Source organism: Crassostrea angulata, chromosome 9 (assembly GCF_025612915.1).
Source record: "Crassostrea angulata isolate pt1a10 chromosome 9, ASM2561291v2, whole genome shotgun sequence".
Lineage (NCBI taxonomy): Eukaryota > Metazoa > Mollusca > Bivalvia > Ostreida > Ostreidae > Magallana > Magallana angulata.
Window position 1 is genome coordinate 9,939,783 of NC_069119.1, and position 17,366 is coordinate 9,957,148.

The 17,366-nt window shown below is 35.6% G+C and overlaps 1 protein-coding gene across 1 annotated transcript; it reads right to left on the minus strand.

Annotated features, from left to right (window-relative positions):
- Positions 1-8,214: 8,214 nt before the first annotated feature.
- On the minus strand, positions 8,215-11,998 carry LOC128163529 (tubulin alpha-1A chain-like). Its single transcript, XM_052827149.1, has 3 exons — positions 11,839-11,998; positions 11,176-11,398; positions 8,215-9,535 (listed from the first exon to the last, which is right to left on the minus strand). The coding sequence occupies exons 1-3, from the start codon at positions 11,839-11,841 to the stop codon at positions 8,406-8,408; spliced, it is 1,356 nt and encodes a 451-aa protein (XP_052683109.1). The 5' UTR covers positions 11,842-11,998; the 3' UTR covers positions 8,215-8,405.
- Between the last annotated feature and the right edge of the window lie 5,368 nt (positions 11,999-17,366).

The window sequence follows — 17,366 nt, forward strand, 5'->3', positions numbered from 1 at the left end:
AACATTTCTGGATATTTATACGTGTCAAAAATGCATGTAAAATCTGTTTATTTATATTTTTGACTATAGTAATCATATATATATTTACTGAGCCACTTCCGCGGCTTTATAACCATGAAAACCAGGTATTGTATAGTAATTATGTAGACTCGGTATATTGCTAGGATCGATTTCTTTTTCCCCCCGGTTGCAATTGAAAACCAGGCGATGTAATTTAAGCAAATGTTAATGACAATATCTCTCTCTCTCTCTCTCTCTCTCTCTCTCTCTCTCTCTCATTGCTATGATGTTATTACACGCAAAAGCAAACACATTTTATAAACATTGTAATCTGCAGACCAAATCTTGAAATGACTCTTAAATATTGATTCACGGGCATATGTACACTACTCTCTATGTACTGATTAGTGGAACCCCCCCCCTCCATATATATATGTTCTCATAGTTGTCTAATGTCTACTTTTAGGTTAATTTTTTTTAATTTACCTTCCTTTCACACAAACATGCTCTGTGAAAATGAACTGGATAATATTCATGATCACTCTCTCCCTTCTCTTTCTCTCTCTCTCTCTCTCTCTCTCTCTCTCTCTCTCTCTCTCTCTCTCTCTCTCTCTCTCTCTCTCTCTCGTATACATTAACCCCCCCCCCACACACACACACACACACACCCCTTCACTTTTGTTAAGTATTGTAGAAACGATATTTTTCTTCAGAAACAGATATACAGAGGATTTCGTGGATGGGAACCTTGTTCAACAATAACTTCATGACCACACCATGATTTTTTCAATAGATTAAACCCGTATTACAATATTCTAGCATCTATAAGAATACAAAAATTGTCGATTCACATAGATGTATAAATAAATCCAAATGTAAAAAATTATTATGGTTGTTGTTCTTTTTTTTTCTGCATATGTTCCATAATGTTTTCTGTATATCAGATTAATTTATTTTCAAAGAGCATGAAATCCACAACGATCAATGTCGATGGTACATGTACAGTATGTTATTATTATATATAGAAATCTCACGTTCTTTGATCGAATGGCCAAAGAATGTTTCTCTGCATGTAAGAGAGATCGCGATCGAAAAGGTAAACGCGATCGATTTATTTCAAACACGTCCACCTCTATGGTCTATTTAGTACGTACCCACTGTGTACAGTGTACAAGTCCGATCGTGTTACTGCTGTCTTCTGAAGTACAGGTACTTAACTATATATGTATATACCGGTACATGTAGCAGTATTTCCGCAGTATTATAGTAATTATGTTTATATAGTTAGTGGCAATTTAATAAAAATGGATCGAGAATTTTTATGACTTTAGTTTGAAGGAGACATACTTTGTTAATACCAATTTCATGCGCGGATCTACATGTAAAGGGGAAGGGAGGGGGGGGGGGGGGTCACACCCCCAATTCCTGGAAAACTCCATCTTCACTAGCCAAAGTTTTACGATACCCACCCCGGCAAACAAAATTATCCCTTGGTATTTTCTTCCTAAATCCATGCATGAATAAAAATTTAGGACCAAAAAGCAGCACTCTGTGCATAGACATAGATTATGCACTCCATTTCCGACATTACAAAGTTTAAATAATGGAGACTAAGGGATATTGATAAACAATGAATTTTTCGGCCATTTGTAATTATCTGGGTTGTACATGTGGTTTGTAACAATGATGTCAAATTTTAAAAACTTTGCTTAAAGGATTGATTAATCAGAGGCGGATCCAGCAATATCGGAAATGGGGGGGGGGGGGGTTCCAATCCATAAAATTTAATATCAAAACGTGTAAAATTCAGCACCAGTTAAGGTGGTATGGGTCCATATTAATGTGGATAAAAGTAAATTATATACAAATACTTTCACCGGTTTAAAGAAAAATCTAATTTTACAATATTTGACCAAAAAAATATTTCTAAAATTTTCTGGAAAGGTTAAAATTATAAAAGCCCTAACGGGATTCGAACTCATAACTAACATATGCATTCGTAGTGAACACTCAAACTCATTGCACTTCGCTGTTAGGTAGCAATTTTGGAAAAGAAAACTTTCATAAAATTATACTTGATTTTATTGTTTATTTCGATAGGAAGTGCGTCATAATATGGAGATGTCCAATACCAACTTAACCTTTTATTCGTAAAGACCCCCCCCCCCCCGACTTTTTTAACATTTTCCGTGGGAAAATAAATTTTGGTTTTGGTAAGGATTTTGATAACTTGTAGCCTTTATCAATAAGTCTCAAGTTAAACCTTCTTATGGTATTTTTAGCATTTGAAAAATAAAATGCATTTCATGCGTTTCATTAAGTACAATCGATTTTCTTTATGAATAAAGAAGAAAATACCTAAGCGATATTGCATGCTATATGTAATTTTTTATAAAAAATGTCCACATGCTTACGAAAAGAAATAAACACCGGTAGCTGAAGAAGATTACTTTATAGTCAGTTTCCCGAGTACCCTCTGTTTTAGTATTGGGGACCCCAATAATAAAAACAGAGGAGTCTCGGGAACCTGACTAATAACTTTACTTCAATAATATATCGATTGGGTGTTGTTTATAAGAAATAAATTAAGTCCGTTGTACGAACATCTTTTAAATACTAGTAAGCGATTTCTAAAATATTTATGTTGGATATTTATAGTATTTAAATGGCAGATGGAAAAAATTGCCTTCCAGTAAGAATTTTAAGTTTAAAAAAAAATTCATATGTCCCAGAGAAAGGGGGGCTCCAACCCCCGGAACCCCCCCCCCCTTCTCGATCCGCCAATGTTAATTACATTTTCTTTATGAAACAAACAGACACCACTCTTTAATATTGAAGATAAAAGCAAAATGAAAAAAATATACATGTACATCTATTTATTTTCCCTCAGACTGAAATGTCACACTTTCATTGAATTGTACATTGCACGTGACTATCTCTATGTCCGTCTGGTGAGCATGAAAATTCGCCAAAAAGACCGACACCTCGCCTAGTTATCTTGACATTTCATAATATCTATATAACATAAACCCAGTTCTTGAAGTTCTTAAAATATCTAGAATAATTACATTCAAGAAGAATAGTTTTCTTTTGAATTGACGTAACGTTGTGTTTGGGAAAGAATAAAATGACAGCGTCAAGATTTACTCAAACCTCCATTATAATTCAATTTTTTATATGTAAATTTAATAAAATTAGTTGCTGCGAGAAACAGTGGGGGACCAGCCCCCCCCCCCCCTCCCCCCGATGCTAGGTGCCTGGTTAAACTGGACGAGATGTAAGGCAACTTTGACAAGATCTATCCACCCGATATATTTTCGTAGTTAGTCAGTAACAAACCTAACAAGCATTCTGAGAGTATTGCATAAAGCAATACACGTCCCCTACCGGTTTGTATTATTCTATGACAGCTTCGAAGCATACACCTATTTCAAAACTTATATAAAAGAGATATTATGCTTTAATCAAAGATAAAAGAACAGAGGAAATTTAAACTACATAGTTATTATAGAAATAAATAAACATGTGTAAAATAATACTCTTTATTTTATCTCCTGTAATTTCGCCAAGTCCATTAAATATTTGCTGGTAGAAATTTGTGAAAACAATGCACTGTTATGCAGAATATCATTTCTTACCGTCTTCTGTACCCCGAATAAAGACCAACCCGATAACGAACCCGATTGTAATAATACATGTAATAAAAAAAACCGTGTCGATTAAATTTAGAACACAATGCTTGACACTATTTTACAGAACTTATTTGTTTGTTAGAAACAATAAAGGGAATGGTACAAGTAATGCATGATATTATTACTGACTACATACTTTCCTCGTTTATTCAATACGCAACGAACCCGATAACGAACCCGAACATAAAAAAAATGGAATATAAAAAGTTAATTTTCTCGAAAATATGTCAACCAGACGCTACAAAAGTGTAAACTTGATCTGTAGTTTGACATTTTGAAGGTGTTCGGCAAATTTCATACCTCAAACGCATAAAGAAAAAAAGTGTGAAAAACTGATGTGGGACAGACGGACGGACGGACAGACAGAAGGACGGACAGACGGACGCAGAGAAAAGCTATTGTCCCCTCCGGTGAAACCGGTAGGGGACTAATAAGTCAGTTATAGAATTGGATTGTTGGTTACTGTTCACTGACGTATATATGTACCCTCTCCCCATTTCAACGTTCTCAAATTATAGTACGTAAATTAATTTGATTAGCATTGCTGTGTTCGGGAGTCAATAACATTATAACCAAGCAGACAAATCTCAAACACATTCCAGAAAAGATCAATGGATCAAGCTGACAGATTTTCAGGGTAAGTTTTGATGAAGTCGCTGATCAAATAGAGCGACGAGTTAACACAACTTGGTAAAAATTTTAAATTTAAAAAAAGGTAACTTTAAAAAAAATAATGAAAATCCTAATCGGGGGTGGGGGATTGGCGGAAGCTTAGTATACCTATAACTTCAATTTCACTGTTTATTTCCTTTTTTCACTTTGACTTTTTCATAAGGTCCTAAAAAAGTTCATGATAATTCATTATTTTGTATTTCAATTTAAAAAATCTTTCCTACGACAAAAGGTGGAGGAGTCACCCCACCCCCTCCCCGATGCTACGTTCCTGGTAAATAAGGACAAAAATTGGCAGTTTATGCGGCGTAGACATTTATATTTAGTTCTACATGTATATTATGCTCCATTCCTGACAATACAAATACTTAGTTAAAGAGACCACCTGATAAATATTCATGTATACTCCAATTTTCTCCCATATATGATAAATTCCAAGTTCAGCCATGGTTCGCTACGCGATGATAAATTTTTAGATAATATTTTATAAAATTAGCCTAGCGATTATAGAACACACGTTTACTTCCTGAAAAAAATCTCTCTCTCATAGTAGGGAACGAAAGAATATTATAGCACTCACTGTCTCTCTGCAAATCTTTCACCCATCCCTGCATGTAAAATACACTAGGCCATATTTAACCTGGAAAATCTTAGCAAACAACGAGCCACCACTGCATTTTACCTAAGGTTGGAGATTCAAGAAATTTAGTAAAAGGTTAAAACCGAGACAACTCTTACAAAGATGTACAAAATTTAATGTTACTACGGCCTCAACAGAGTGACTTGCCCATCGCTCTTGCGAAACATTCCTTCAATTCTCAGTGAAATGCATCCATATCGAAGAAAGTGACATACATGTTTTATAAGCCTAAGTGTAAGTAATGTGTATTGTACCGTCTGTACGATATCTCAAAAGCATTCTACTCAAATAGTGAAATGAACATTACTTCTCTGTGGTTTATAATATATTAAATATAATATTTCATCTCTGATGCACTGACTGGTGGCTGAGCCAAGGGCTTGTCGAAGACCAGATAGCAACTTTTTAAGTGTTGGAAAATGGAAAAGTCTCATGGGGCTAGATCTGGGGAGTATGGTGGGTGTGGTAGGATGGTAACGTTGAAGCCAGTCAAAAATTTCTTTATCCATCTCCGAAACTGTCTTATAAGATACCTTATCAGACCCACAAGCTTCCCCCAATTCAGTAAAATTCTGCATTGTCGAATGACCGAGATTGGCAATCGGTTTTTGGAACGCAGTTCGCAATTGATCAGTGAACAACGCAGTTCGCAATTCAAAATTTAGAATTCATATTTGGGGCCCAAAATTTACAGGGGCATCTACTAGTGGTATGTCACTACCACTGTGAAAAAATGGTGATGCAGTTATCTCTAGTTTATGAGAATCGGGCTTATATGCAATTGAATAGTGAACTGCATTCTAGAACGCAGTTCGCAATTCAATTGCGAAAAAGCCAAAATCTCAAAAACTAGAGAAGACCACTTCAACATATTTTCAAAGTGGCAGTGGTATACCACCAGTAAATGCCACTGAAAATTTCGAGCCTCAAATAAGAATTTTAGGGGCAATTGAATAGTGAACTAGAACGCAGTTCGCAATTCAAAATTTAGAATTCATATTTGGGGCCTGAAATTTTCAGGGGCATTTACTAGTGGTATATCACTACCACTGTGAAAATAAGGTGATGCAGTTATCTACAGTTTTTGAGAATCTGGCTTATATGCAATTGAATAGTGAACTGCGTTCTAGAACGCCGCTACATGCCCCTGCTTCCGGCTGCTCATATTTGGGTCACTTTTTTAATTTGTAAACAATTCGGTGAGGCAAACAACTTCACACACTGAAAGAATATTTATTTCTGTATTATAATTACCTAGCTACGATTTTTTAAAACCTTAACTTCGTCTTTCACCAATAATTTTTCTAAAAATTATTCGATACTGGCAAATATTCGTTACCGGTTAAACGACTGTACTGTATTTCAAATTAGAGGGGTAAGCTACGTTCTTCGTCTTCTTCGATCTTCTGCATTTGTTACTGTGTTCGCAGCTTGTTGAGGGGACTGGGATATGCGCGGGGCATGGAAAACATATACGGAGAAAATATCGGGATTTGCAGCTTGTGTCCACATTTCGGTCCGCAGCCCTGCTTGTTTTGTTTAGAAAATGAGCGGTTCCAAAAGCAATGTTACGAATGCTGTTTTCCTCGTTATAGAAGAAATGGGCGTGTCCTACATGTATGTAACAATTGACGTTCGATACAAAGTTTAGGACATTCCATTCAAACGAAAACTGTTACCACTTCAATGCGCTTCATTGTAAGTTTAAAGCTGTGTGGAGCTGAAGGCTCACCGTCTGAAAGGTACTGAATAGAGCTATTCAAAAGTATCATCAAAGCGTTATCGTTCCTGCAATACTGTACTACAATACACATTACCCATCGAACAACCTTCGTTTGTCAACGGATATTTCTTTACCAACCGTCCTTTTATGTTATTTATTCATAAATTCACCATAGTTTTAACGGGATAGGGCAATATGTTTGTAAGGAGAAGAACGAGAGTTCCACGAACTTGTTTCTAATCGTTTTGGTTTATACAGCTAAATATGTGAAAACAAAACATATGTCAGCGCACTTTAATAAAATCATACTTTCTGGTCGCAGCCTTACTTTTTTTAAAAAATTCTAAAAACAATAAAATCTCAGCTTTTGTTTAAAGTTAATCAACATTTTTTTAAATATAACAATTAAAAAGAAAATTTGGTAAAAATATTTTCAAAAAATTAGTTAAATAAGAAAGATAAGACGTACTAGTACAGTCATGTTAGTGTTGTTTTTTTTGGCCCCGTGTTATTTTCGCCCGTCTAAAAAGGTTTCACCACCTTGAATTCGCCCTCACAAAGAACGAAATAGATACTCTTTTTAACGAACACATGCTGTTATTTAAAGATTGTTTAAAATTCGCTTAGTCTTAAAGGGGCATTGTCACGATTCTGGTTAAAATTCTATTTTTATTATTTATATTTCTGCAAGAATGCATTTCAAATGATCAAATGAAATTTGAGAGCCAGTCGTAGAATAATAGGCAAGATACATGGCTCACAATTCTTTGTCATGTAAACAAGGCGCGAGATCGTGTCCTGTTTTGTTTACATAGGTTCAAAATACCAATAAAAATCTTTTACAAGCTGATTTGTATATCTTTTTATTCATTCTAAGCATAAATAAACAGTTCGTAACGTTTAACACATTCAATTTAAATCTAAATTTTGAATTTTTACTTTAAGATTCAAAATGTAAACAAACGGGTTCAATGTTAACATAACTACTTAAAGAAATTGTAAGCTCTGTAACTCGCTTATCACTCAACGAATGACACTCAAATTTTGGTTGCCTATTAAAAATGCCCTACCGAAGCATTGTAAAAATTAAAATCGATAAAATAATTTTTGACAAAAATTGTTATCGTGCCTCTTTAAATTCGCTCACTGACAAAGGGAGCGAAATGGGCAAAATTAATACGGGGCAAATATTTCTGTGTATACAGTATATCTTATTGCAATCCCTTCTATACAGGCTTATTCATTCTTTAAAAGACAGACTTCAATAAAATATTACTTTTTGAGTGTTGTATGATTTAGTTTTGTCAAATGTTTTAACATTAACATCATTTATCATATCGACGTTTATTTTTGTTTATCTTGAATGTTTTTGGTAGTTGCACTACATATTTTTTTTTAAATTATAAATTGCGGGTAATATTAATTTTCTTTAAAAAAATAAAAAATAAGAAAACACAAGATTGAATATTCAACAAGAAAGGCAGTAATAAAATTTTGTTAGATTTTAATGTCATTGATGATATTCAGTATGTAAAACAATAAAATATCACAGATAATTTCAATGGCACATTCTGTTCTTCCCAAGTTTTGTTCCGAATCGTTATCAAAGTTCTTTGAATTTGATGGACAGTCCGTGTTGTTTTCCGATTGGTCAATTTTGAGAAGTGGGCGTGGCTGTTTAATATTCTTCGCCTTCCTCCTCTCCCTCACCCTCGACGGAGTCGACGCCGACCTCTTCGTAGTCCTTCTCAAGGGCAGCCAGATCTTCACGGGCCTCAGAGAACTCTCCCTCTTCCATACCCTCTCCGACGTACCAGTGGACGAAAGCACGCTTGGCGTACATCAAGTCGAACTTGTGGTCAAGACGGGCCCAGGCCTCAGCGATGGCGGTGGTGTTGCTTAACATGCACACGGCACGCTGGACCTTGGCGAGGTCACCACCTGGCACAACGGTGGGTGGCTGGTAGTTGATTCCGACCTTGAATCCGGTGGGACACCAGTCGACGAATTGGATGGTCCTCTTGGTCTTGATGGTGGCGATGGCAGCGTTGACGTCCTTAGGGACAACGTCTCCTCTGTACAACATGCAGCAGGCCATGTACTTGCCGTGACGTGGGTCACATTTCACCATCTGGTTGGCTGGCTCGAAGCAAGCGTTGGTGATCTCGGCAACGGAGAGCTGCTCGTGGTAGGCCTTCTCGGCGGAGATGACGGGGGCGTATGTGGCCAGAGGGAAGTGGATACGTGGGTAGGGCACCAAGTTGGTCTGGAACTCAGTCAGATCGACGTTCAGGGCACCGTCGAATCGGAGGGAGGCAGTGATGGAGGAAACGATCTGGGCAATCAGACGGTTCAGGTTGGTGTAGGTGGGTCTCTCGATGTCCAAGTTACGGCGGCAGACGTCATAGATAGCCTCGTTGTCAACCATGAAGGCGCAGTCGGAGTGCTCCAGGGTGGTGTGGGTGGTCAGAATGGAGTTGTAGGGCTCAACAACGGCGGTGGAGATCTGGGGGGCTGGGTAGACTGCGAACTCCAGCTTGGATTTCTTTCCGTAGTCCACGCTCAAACGCTCCATGAGCAGGGAGGTGAATCCGGATCCGGTGCCACCACCGAAGCTGTGGAAGATGAGGAATCCCTGGAGACCGGTACACTGGTCAGCGAGCTTCCTGATCCTGTCCAGAACAAGGTCGACAATTTCCTTGCCAATGGTGTAGTGACCACGTGCGTAGTTGTTGGCGGCATCTTCCTTGCCGGTGATCAGCTGCTCGGGGTGGAACAGTTGACGGTAGGTTCCGGTGCGGACCTCATCTGGAGAAACAGAAAGCAAATGTTTAGTAATCGCGGATTTTCCTGTTGGTTGAAAATCTATTTTTTAAAGAAATGTGTAAACGCTAAGTCGGTGCGGGAATTCGCGTTTTTTTTTTTTTTTTTTAATGAATTTGAATACTTATATGTATCAAAATTATAAGGTTCGATTCTATTAAATAGGAATTCTTTTAAAATTGGGTTTATGAGCTTTTAAATTCCTGGTATCTCTAATTTATCTAAGGAATTTTTATTGGCTATCAAAATGGCCAGAAGCCAATGGCCGTGGATATCGTTGTAAAGTCGATCCATAAAATTTTATGTTCATTGAAGTGCAATTAACAAATTGTGTTGATAGGATCTATAGCCTTAGATTTATATGTCTCTTAAAATGTGATTTTTATTCAATCCAAAGCAAGGTCGCTGCACTTTACGCAAAAATAGGGTATCGCTGTGGATAGTACTTTGTGTCTTTGTCATATAAGAAGGCTCGCCGCGGCGCGGTCATTATAGCGAGACGCGCGCGAAAGTAGATCTGCTTCAACACGTTTTAATTAAGTTGGAATGCTTCACCAAAATATTGTTTTAGGAATCTTTAAAGTATCATTTCCGCAACATGATATGGTTGTTCAAGAAGGATATATGCTCCTTATTGTTATATACGACGTTTTTGTTGTATTTTTTTTAGAGAAAGTGGAAAATCTGTTTTGAGTGCAAGTTCTAGTACGTGTATATAACAACACTGTTGAGTTAAAAATTTGGTCTAGGTAAATGCACAATATTACTTTCTAATATATGATGTCCAATAATGTCAATAAAACGTTTTAATTTTATAGTTATAACTGGATAACTGAATCATACCCGATCCAAATTAAACTGATATCGACTCGAATGATAGAAAAATGTTAATATATATTATAATAACAATTTTATTCGAGAAATATAATGGTGGTTGTAATATGGCATGTACATTAACTGAACATAAATTCAATTGACTTCTTGGCTACAAATAGAAAATATTGTTGACTTTTTGGGGGCAATTTGGATCGGGATCAATAAAATTTCGAAAATTAGCTGTATTTTAAAAATTTCATATAATCAATTTCTTGAAAAAAAAAAATCGCATCAGACGCATGAAATTTCTTCTTTATAAGCAATGACTCTTTTAAGGATTTTACCCTTAGATTTGAAATTTATGAACAACAGATCTTTTTCATTCAATAATTTTTTATCAAAAAATAAAAATTCTTCTTAACATAATTACTGGACAAGATTTAGAGATATTAATGTCATGTAATTATTCATACCAAATTCTAAATTTTACCGTGTCCTATTTGCAGCCAAAAAACCAGAGTTTTAACTTTCTATTTAAAAATACCAAAAAGGTTAGTATGAAATGATTTAGTCAGAGCAAACATCGTTCTTAACAACGAAATCATGTTTCAGATATGATACTTAAACAATCCATAAAATAAAACTTTGGAGTAGCAATTCAATGAAGCCTGCACACACATAACACACCTGGCGCGAAATTAGGTCAATGTGTTCTAACAGGCCACGAGGCATTTAAAAGGGTAAAAAAAAAAAATTGGAAGGCCCACCCCCCCCCCCCCCCCCCACGAAAAAAAAAATTATTAACGTACCGACAACAGTTGGCTCCAAGTCAACGAAGACGGCTCTTGGCACGTGCTTGCCGGCGCCAGTCTCGCTGAAGAAGGTGTTGAAAGAGTCATCACCACCCCCAATGGTCTTGTCACTGGGCATCTGACCATCGGGCTGGATTCCGTGCTCCAGGCAGTACAACTCCCAGCAGGCGTTTCCGATCTGGACTCCGGCCTGTCCGACGTGGATGGAGATACATTCCCTCTGGAAACCAGAAAATAACACAATGTTAAATTTTTGTAATGGCGGTGTTATTGTGTTACCATAACTACAGGGCTCGATAGCTCATACCGCCCAAATTTGAAAAAAATAATATAAAAGCAAGGACATTTTTAATTCACGAAGTATTCACTAACAATTCTTTATTTTAAAAGGTCCGATGAATCTCTCTCACTCTACCGCCCAATGTCAAATTCAAAAAAAAAAAAATTATTTTCAAATTGTCAGTTGTTTTAATGCCAGTTTAGAATTTCGTGTATAAGTAAATGAAATAATTAGTTTTCTTTAGATTTTTTCAGAATAAAAATGATTTATAGCCTTTGAATTTAAAAATAATCGTTACCACATTTGATCTTGTTTCAAGACACGACGCACAAACACCAAAACCGACAATAAATCAATTATATAAAAGAAAATTTACTTACCATGATTGTATGTTTTTCTTGGTTTTACACAAAATGTGAAAAAAGATTAAACCGTCTAAGTATTATTGCCCTCACGTGAAGCTGCAAGGTGCTCTGTGAGAAACATGTAATGGCGTCCTACCGGCCTCATGGCTTTATATACCCCCTCGCCAGGTTTTTTAAATTTTCTTTCAAACTATGCAATGCGTATTTAAAGGGCTCGTAATCATCTATTTAAAGGTTATACAGTTACTGATAAACATACAGGTAACCATCACAGGTATATTCATGTTTATACACGTTCTTCCAATCCCTCTCTCTCTCTACCCCCCCCCCCCCCCCCCCCAGCATAATCGCCATTCTGTTGAAATCTAACAGAATAGCATTGTTTAATTTTTTCGAGTGAAACAAATGAATATAGAGCCCCTCTATACAAAAAGAAGAAAAAAGAGAACGGGTGATGTTCTACATACATGGACAACACGAAACAAATTCGACGTAAACTTCAATGGCGGCAAATATCACGTGATCGGAATAATGAATCACAGGGGCATCGTATCCGCTCTACACTCTATGACACATATATATAAATAATACACTAGGGAAGAATCGAAAGTAGGACACGATATGTAAACAATGTCAAAAAACAACTTACTCGACAAAAGTAAAGCAAGTCCTCCCACACAATGTTGTCAAAAAAACACGTTCACATTGAAATATTCCTAATAAACTCGGTAAAAAGCGTTTTCATCCCATTAAAACCGCTGTCTGCCGCAGACACTCAATCTCTTCGCCAAAGAAAAGATAACTCTGTACTTTCGCCATCCGAAAACTCTCGGGAATCTCAATATGTTCAGTAATGATACATAGTAAAATTCCGCGAAACATCAATAACAAAACAAAGAAATAAATTTTATACACCTGCAGACAGATCTGAACTTGCAGCGGGGGTAGGGGCGAATTTTGAATGATGGACAATCTTATTTTAAAATAAATAAGTAGAATTCAGTTTAAAATGTCAAAATATATGTATATATATATATATATATATATATATATATATATATATATATATATATATATATATATATACATATATATGTGTATTATTTATATATACATGTACGATGCCCCTGTGGTTGTACCAACTTGAGGTTTAGCACGTGATTGTATAGTTACTCGTGATCACATGGATTCGTTCTATGATACATGTAAATGTATTATAGCTAGTATCTAGATTATACAGAAACTGCGACTCACGTCTATGTAAATAAATCTAGTTATAAAAATTACTATAGCTGTCGTTATTTTCCTGCATATGTAAAATGTTTTATGCATTACTTCAAAGATCATGAAATCCACGTTGATCCGTGGTGTTGGTACAACGTATGTCTTATATAGAAATCTCAATTCTATTACTAATTCAATTCAATTCAATTACTATACCAATACCAATTCAATTACTAAAGTAGGCCGGGTTCTACTATATATGAGAGATCCCGATCAGAATGGTAAACACGATCGATTTATTTCACAGGTATACCGATGGTCTTTTATTACGTATGTACACAAACATGTCCTGTCGTGTTTTCGGTTACCGGTAAATACCGGTTAGGGTATAACGGTATATACTGCTTACAGTGTTTTCGTTGTATTATTTATGTAAATGCTTAGTGACGGATGTAGGTGCATGGATCCATCCATTACTTGAGTTTGAAGAAGACTTACTATATTAATACTAATTTCACAGTGAAATTACTAAAAATAAGTATCGACTCCCCCTCCCCATCCCGGCAAATACAATCAATTTTACCTTGGATAATTTTTGGATCCGTGCATGGTTTTAATACATTTTCAAAGTTGAAAATGTTTGGACCATAAATCAACACTTCATGCGTAGACATAAGCTCTAGATTTTGCCCTATTTCTAACATTACTTCCCCCCCCCCCATGCACTCACACAAAATTCTGCAAAAGGTCATAAGCGAGACAACCCTTACAGACACGTGCGCTTGTAACTGAATTATTAAATGACGGAGTGACTTGCCCTTTGCTCTTGCGTTGCATTCATGCAATTCAATTCATTATTGAACAAAAATGAAGTGTGGGTTTAGACTGTGGCGGTGATAGTAAGAATTTCACTTAGATTTAGAGAATTTCATATGAGAGAGAGAGAGAGAGAGAGAGGAGAGAGAGAGAGAGAGAGAGAGAGAGAGAGAGAGAGAGAGAGAGATTTTCCATGCCTGTAGTATGTCATCATATTTTGATGGTGAGCCAGAATACGCATAAATATTTACATTGTTTAGATACTGTACAATATTTCAGCTTAAAAATAACCTACATGTATTGTTTGTGATCGAGCATGGATAAGCGATACATGGTGATTTGGCGATGTATAAAAAATCATAACAAACTTCCCGATAGGTTTCTATGACGTATAGTTCCCTTACCTCGTTACCCCCTTGTAAAACACCCCCCCCCCCTCCAAAAAAAAAAGACTTCAGCAACGTTTATAAACATTATGATACTGCCAATGGGCGGGTCAATGACATCAAATCTGTAGTGGACCACTAACTACACAGTCACTCTTGATGTTAAAGAACTGTTTGACAAAGCTACAAAAGCAATGTACTGTGTTATTGGGAAGTGCAGAACCCATAATCTAGCAATTGATCGTAAAATAGACATGTTCGATAAAATTATCAAACCAATATTATTATATGGATGCTTAGTTTGGGGTTTTCATAACACTAATCTCCTTGAGAAATTACATTCAAAATTTTGTAAACATATATTGAACTTGAGAGCGTCAACACCAAACTTTATGGTATATGGGGAATTTGGAAGATACCCCTTAACAATTAATGTTAAAGTTAGAATGATTTCCTTCTGGAGTAAATTAGTTAATTTCCAGAACTCAAAATTGTCAGCAAAACTTTTTAATGTATTAAATAATTTTAATAACCCATGATGCGGAGCCAATAAGAAAATCTTAAATCAATGTGGATTGACATTTTAACCCTGGTTAAAATCTAAAGTATACAATATTTTATTAGACCAATTTAAGCAATCATGGTATAGCGAAGTACAAAATTCTCCAAAAGGTTTAAATTACAGGATTTTTAAAAAATCAATGGATTTTTAAGAGTATTTATTGATTTTTCCACCAAAATTATGTAAGAAATATTGTAAATTCAGAACGGGTAATGCTAAATTACCTATTGAGATAGGTAGATGGTTTGATATTCATAGAGAAAACAGAATTTGTAAATTATGTGCCTGCAATGAAATTGGGGATGAATTTCACTATCTTCTCAATTGTACTGATGTACATTTATCCAATTTAAGGATCATATGTTTACCAAATTCTTTCATAACAAATCCAAATGTTGTAAAATTTGAAACACTGTTTAATGTCACAAACATAAACCAACTTACCACAGATACTATATTTGAGAAAGTTGGCTCTCTTGCTTAAATTATAGCTGTTATCCCTTCATCATGCCTGTGCCAATGATTCTCATCTATTATATATATTGTAGTTTGTACATACTGTACATAAGTATTTTCTCTACACTGTATATTCAGTTTTGAGAATAAAGTTCATTGTCATTGTCATTGTCCTTCTGAAGAAAGCTTTTGTCGATAGCCAGCTTGGGGTAGAGTTTCACCGATACACGATCAACGTACAATATATCCTTGATCACGGCTTAATACGCCCCCCCCCCTATTCAAAGCTAGAGGAAGCCGACGTGGTAATTTAAATTCAAAGTTAACAATCCATGTAACATGCTTTCTTTGGTGATTCATGCGGGATATAAAGGTGGTGACATAACAGAAAAAATGCATAACCCGCGTTAATTTTTTTTAAACAAATTAATAAATTGATTGTAAAAAGTAAGTAGAATTTACTGAATTACTATTAATGTACATCAGTACCTAAGCTTAAAGAAACCGCCAACTCGTCTCCTCTAGTAATTTGAGTCTGACATCATCGTTATTATTTCGTACTGTCCAATCGATATACGGGGATGTAGATTTCAGTCCTGTCAATTTCAATAGACCTATGAATTGCAATAATTTTCCGTAAGAAATAGAGGGAATCATACTCGGTAGATGTAAATACATACTTTAGTATGGTAGTTTGATCATTAGATGTATAAAACCAAACTAAGACTGCCTATAAACTAGGGCAGTAGATGCAAATTTAGTAAATTTTGTAATGCGTTGTTTTCGTTGAATCGGTTGTATGCTTAGTCAGCTTAGACGTTGAAGGACCGATCAGAAGACGGAGACGATCGCATAATGATTTTACCGTTGAGTTTCGAGCAAAGCTTCCAGCTGATAGGTTGTATTTAGAAATGAATGTAATAATTTTTCTATTAATCGACGTATGAAAGAAAAAAATGACCGGAAAACTCAATATCAGTTTGCTACATTTCATTATTTACAAACTATCATTATTATATGCATTTTGTCTTTACATGTACATTGTTTTTGAGAACTTATGAGCAATTCATACTTTAATTTTGATTTTGATTCATTTTTTTTTTATCGCATACACAATAAATTTCGTAGCACTGAAATGTTGTGTTCTAGACACACTATCTGCAAGCCTAGGCAGAATAATAGTGGCAAAATTGCGATCAAAGAATAAGAATAAAATTAGTTTGGGTGTTTATATGTGAGAAAACTCAAACATAACATTGTGAATGTGAACAGACTCTATAAAATCACTGCAACTATATGTGTGCATGTATTTTATCCTGTTGAATTTCCATGTACAAAGTACAACTATGCAATTAATTATGTAATGGTAAATTTTAATTGAAAATAACAGAAAATGCACAAACAACAATATGATTTTTATTTAATTCACTAGGCAGGTCACTTTAAAATGTGTTCATGAGAATAGTTACTGCAGAAATTTATAATATCTCTAATACATCTCTCTCTCTCTCTCTCTTTCTCTCTCTCTCTCTCTCTCTGTGTAAAATAAATTTTTGAAAAGGCCAATGAATACATATGCCAATTCAACACAAAAAGAAATTAAGGGAATCATTTTACAGTGATGTACATGAAAACAGCTGCACATGTAACTATCGAAGCCATGTTCAGTGAGGTGTGACTATCTCGTCTAGCCACTGGTCAACACTGTCGGTAAAACTTCAAAGTATGAAACTTACAGCAGAGTGTTTGTAGAAGCTTCTCCGAAGAATGTAGCACGAGAAAAAGATGCGTAAGAAATTTTTAGGCTATCATGACACAAAAAGAGCAGATTTTATGCCTCTGTGATAACAATGACGATACAATTTTCCTACTAGGAAAAATTTGCTGTCGGGGAGAAAAAAAAGATCTTTTTTGTAATTTTATTTTTTTTCTAAAAACTCAGAAAACCGAGCGGCGGGTTTGTAAACCTAAAAATAAAAAAATGCTGGCCTTATGTAAAATAGCATTTAAAAGTATTAAAAACTATTAAGTAGTATATCTATGATTTTCATAGGGTACGTTTTCTCTTGGAGAAAACGTACCCGGGTACGTTTTCTCCT

What these genes read in the sequence shown, in the direction of transcription:
- LOC128163529 (XM_052827149.1), bottom strand. An exon ending in CTTGGAGCCAACTGTTGTCG is followed by an intron (nt 9,536 to 11,175) that starts GTACGTTAATAA and finishes CTGTTTCTCCAG; the next exon opens with ATGAGGTCCGCACCGGAACC.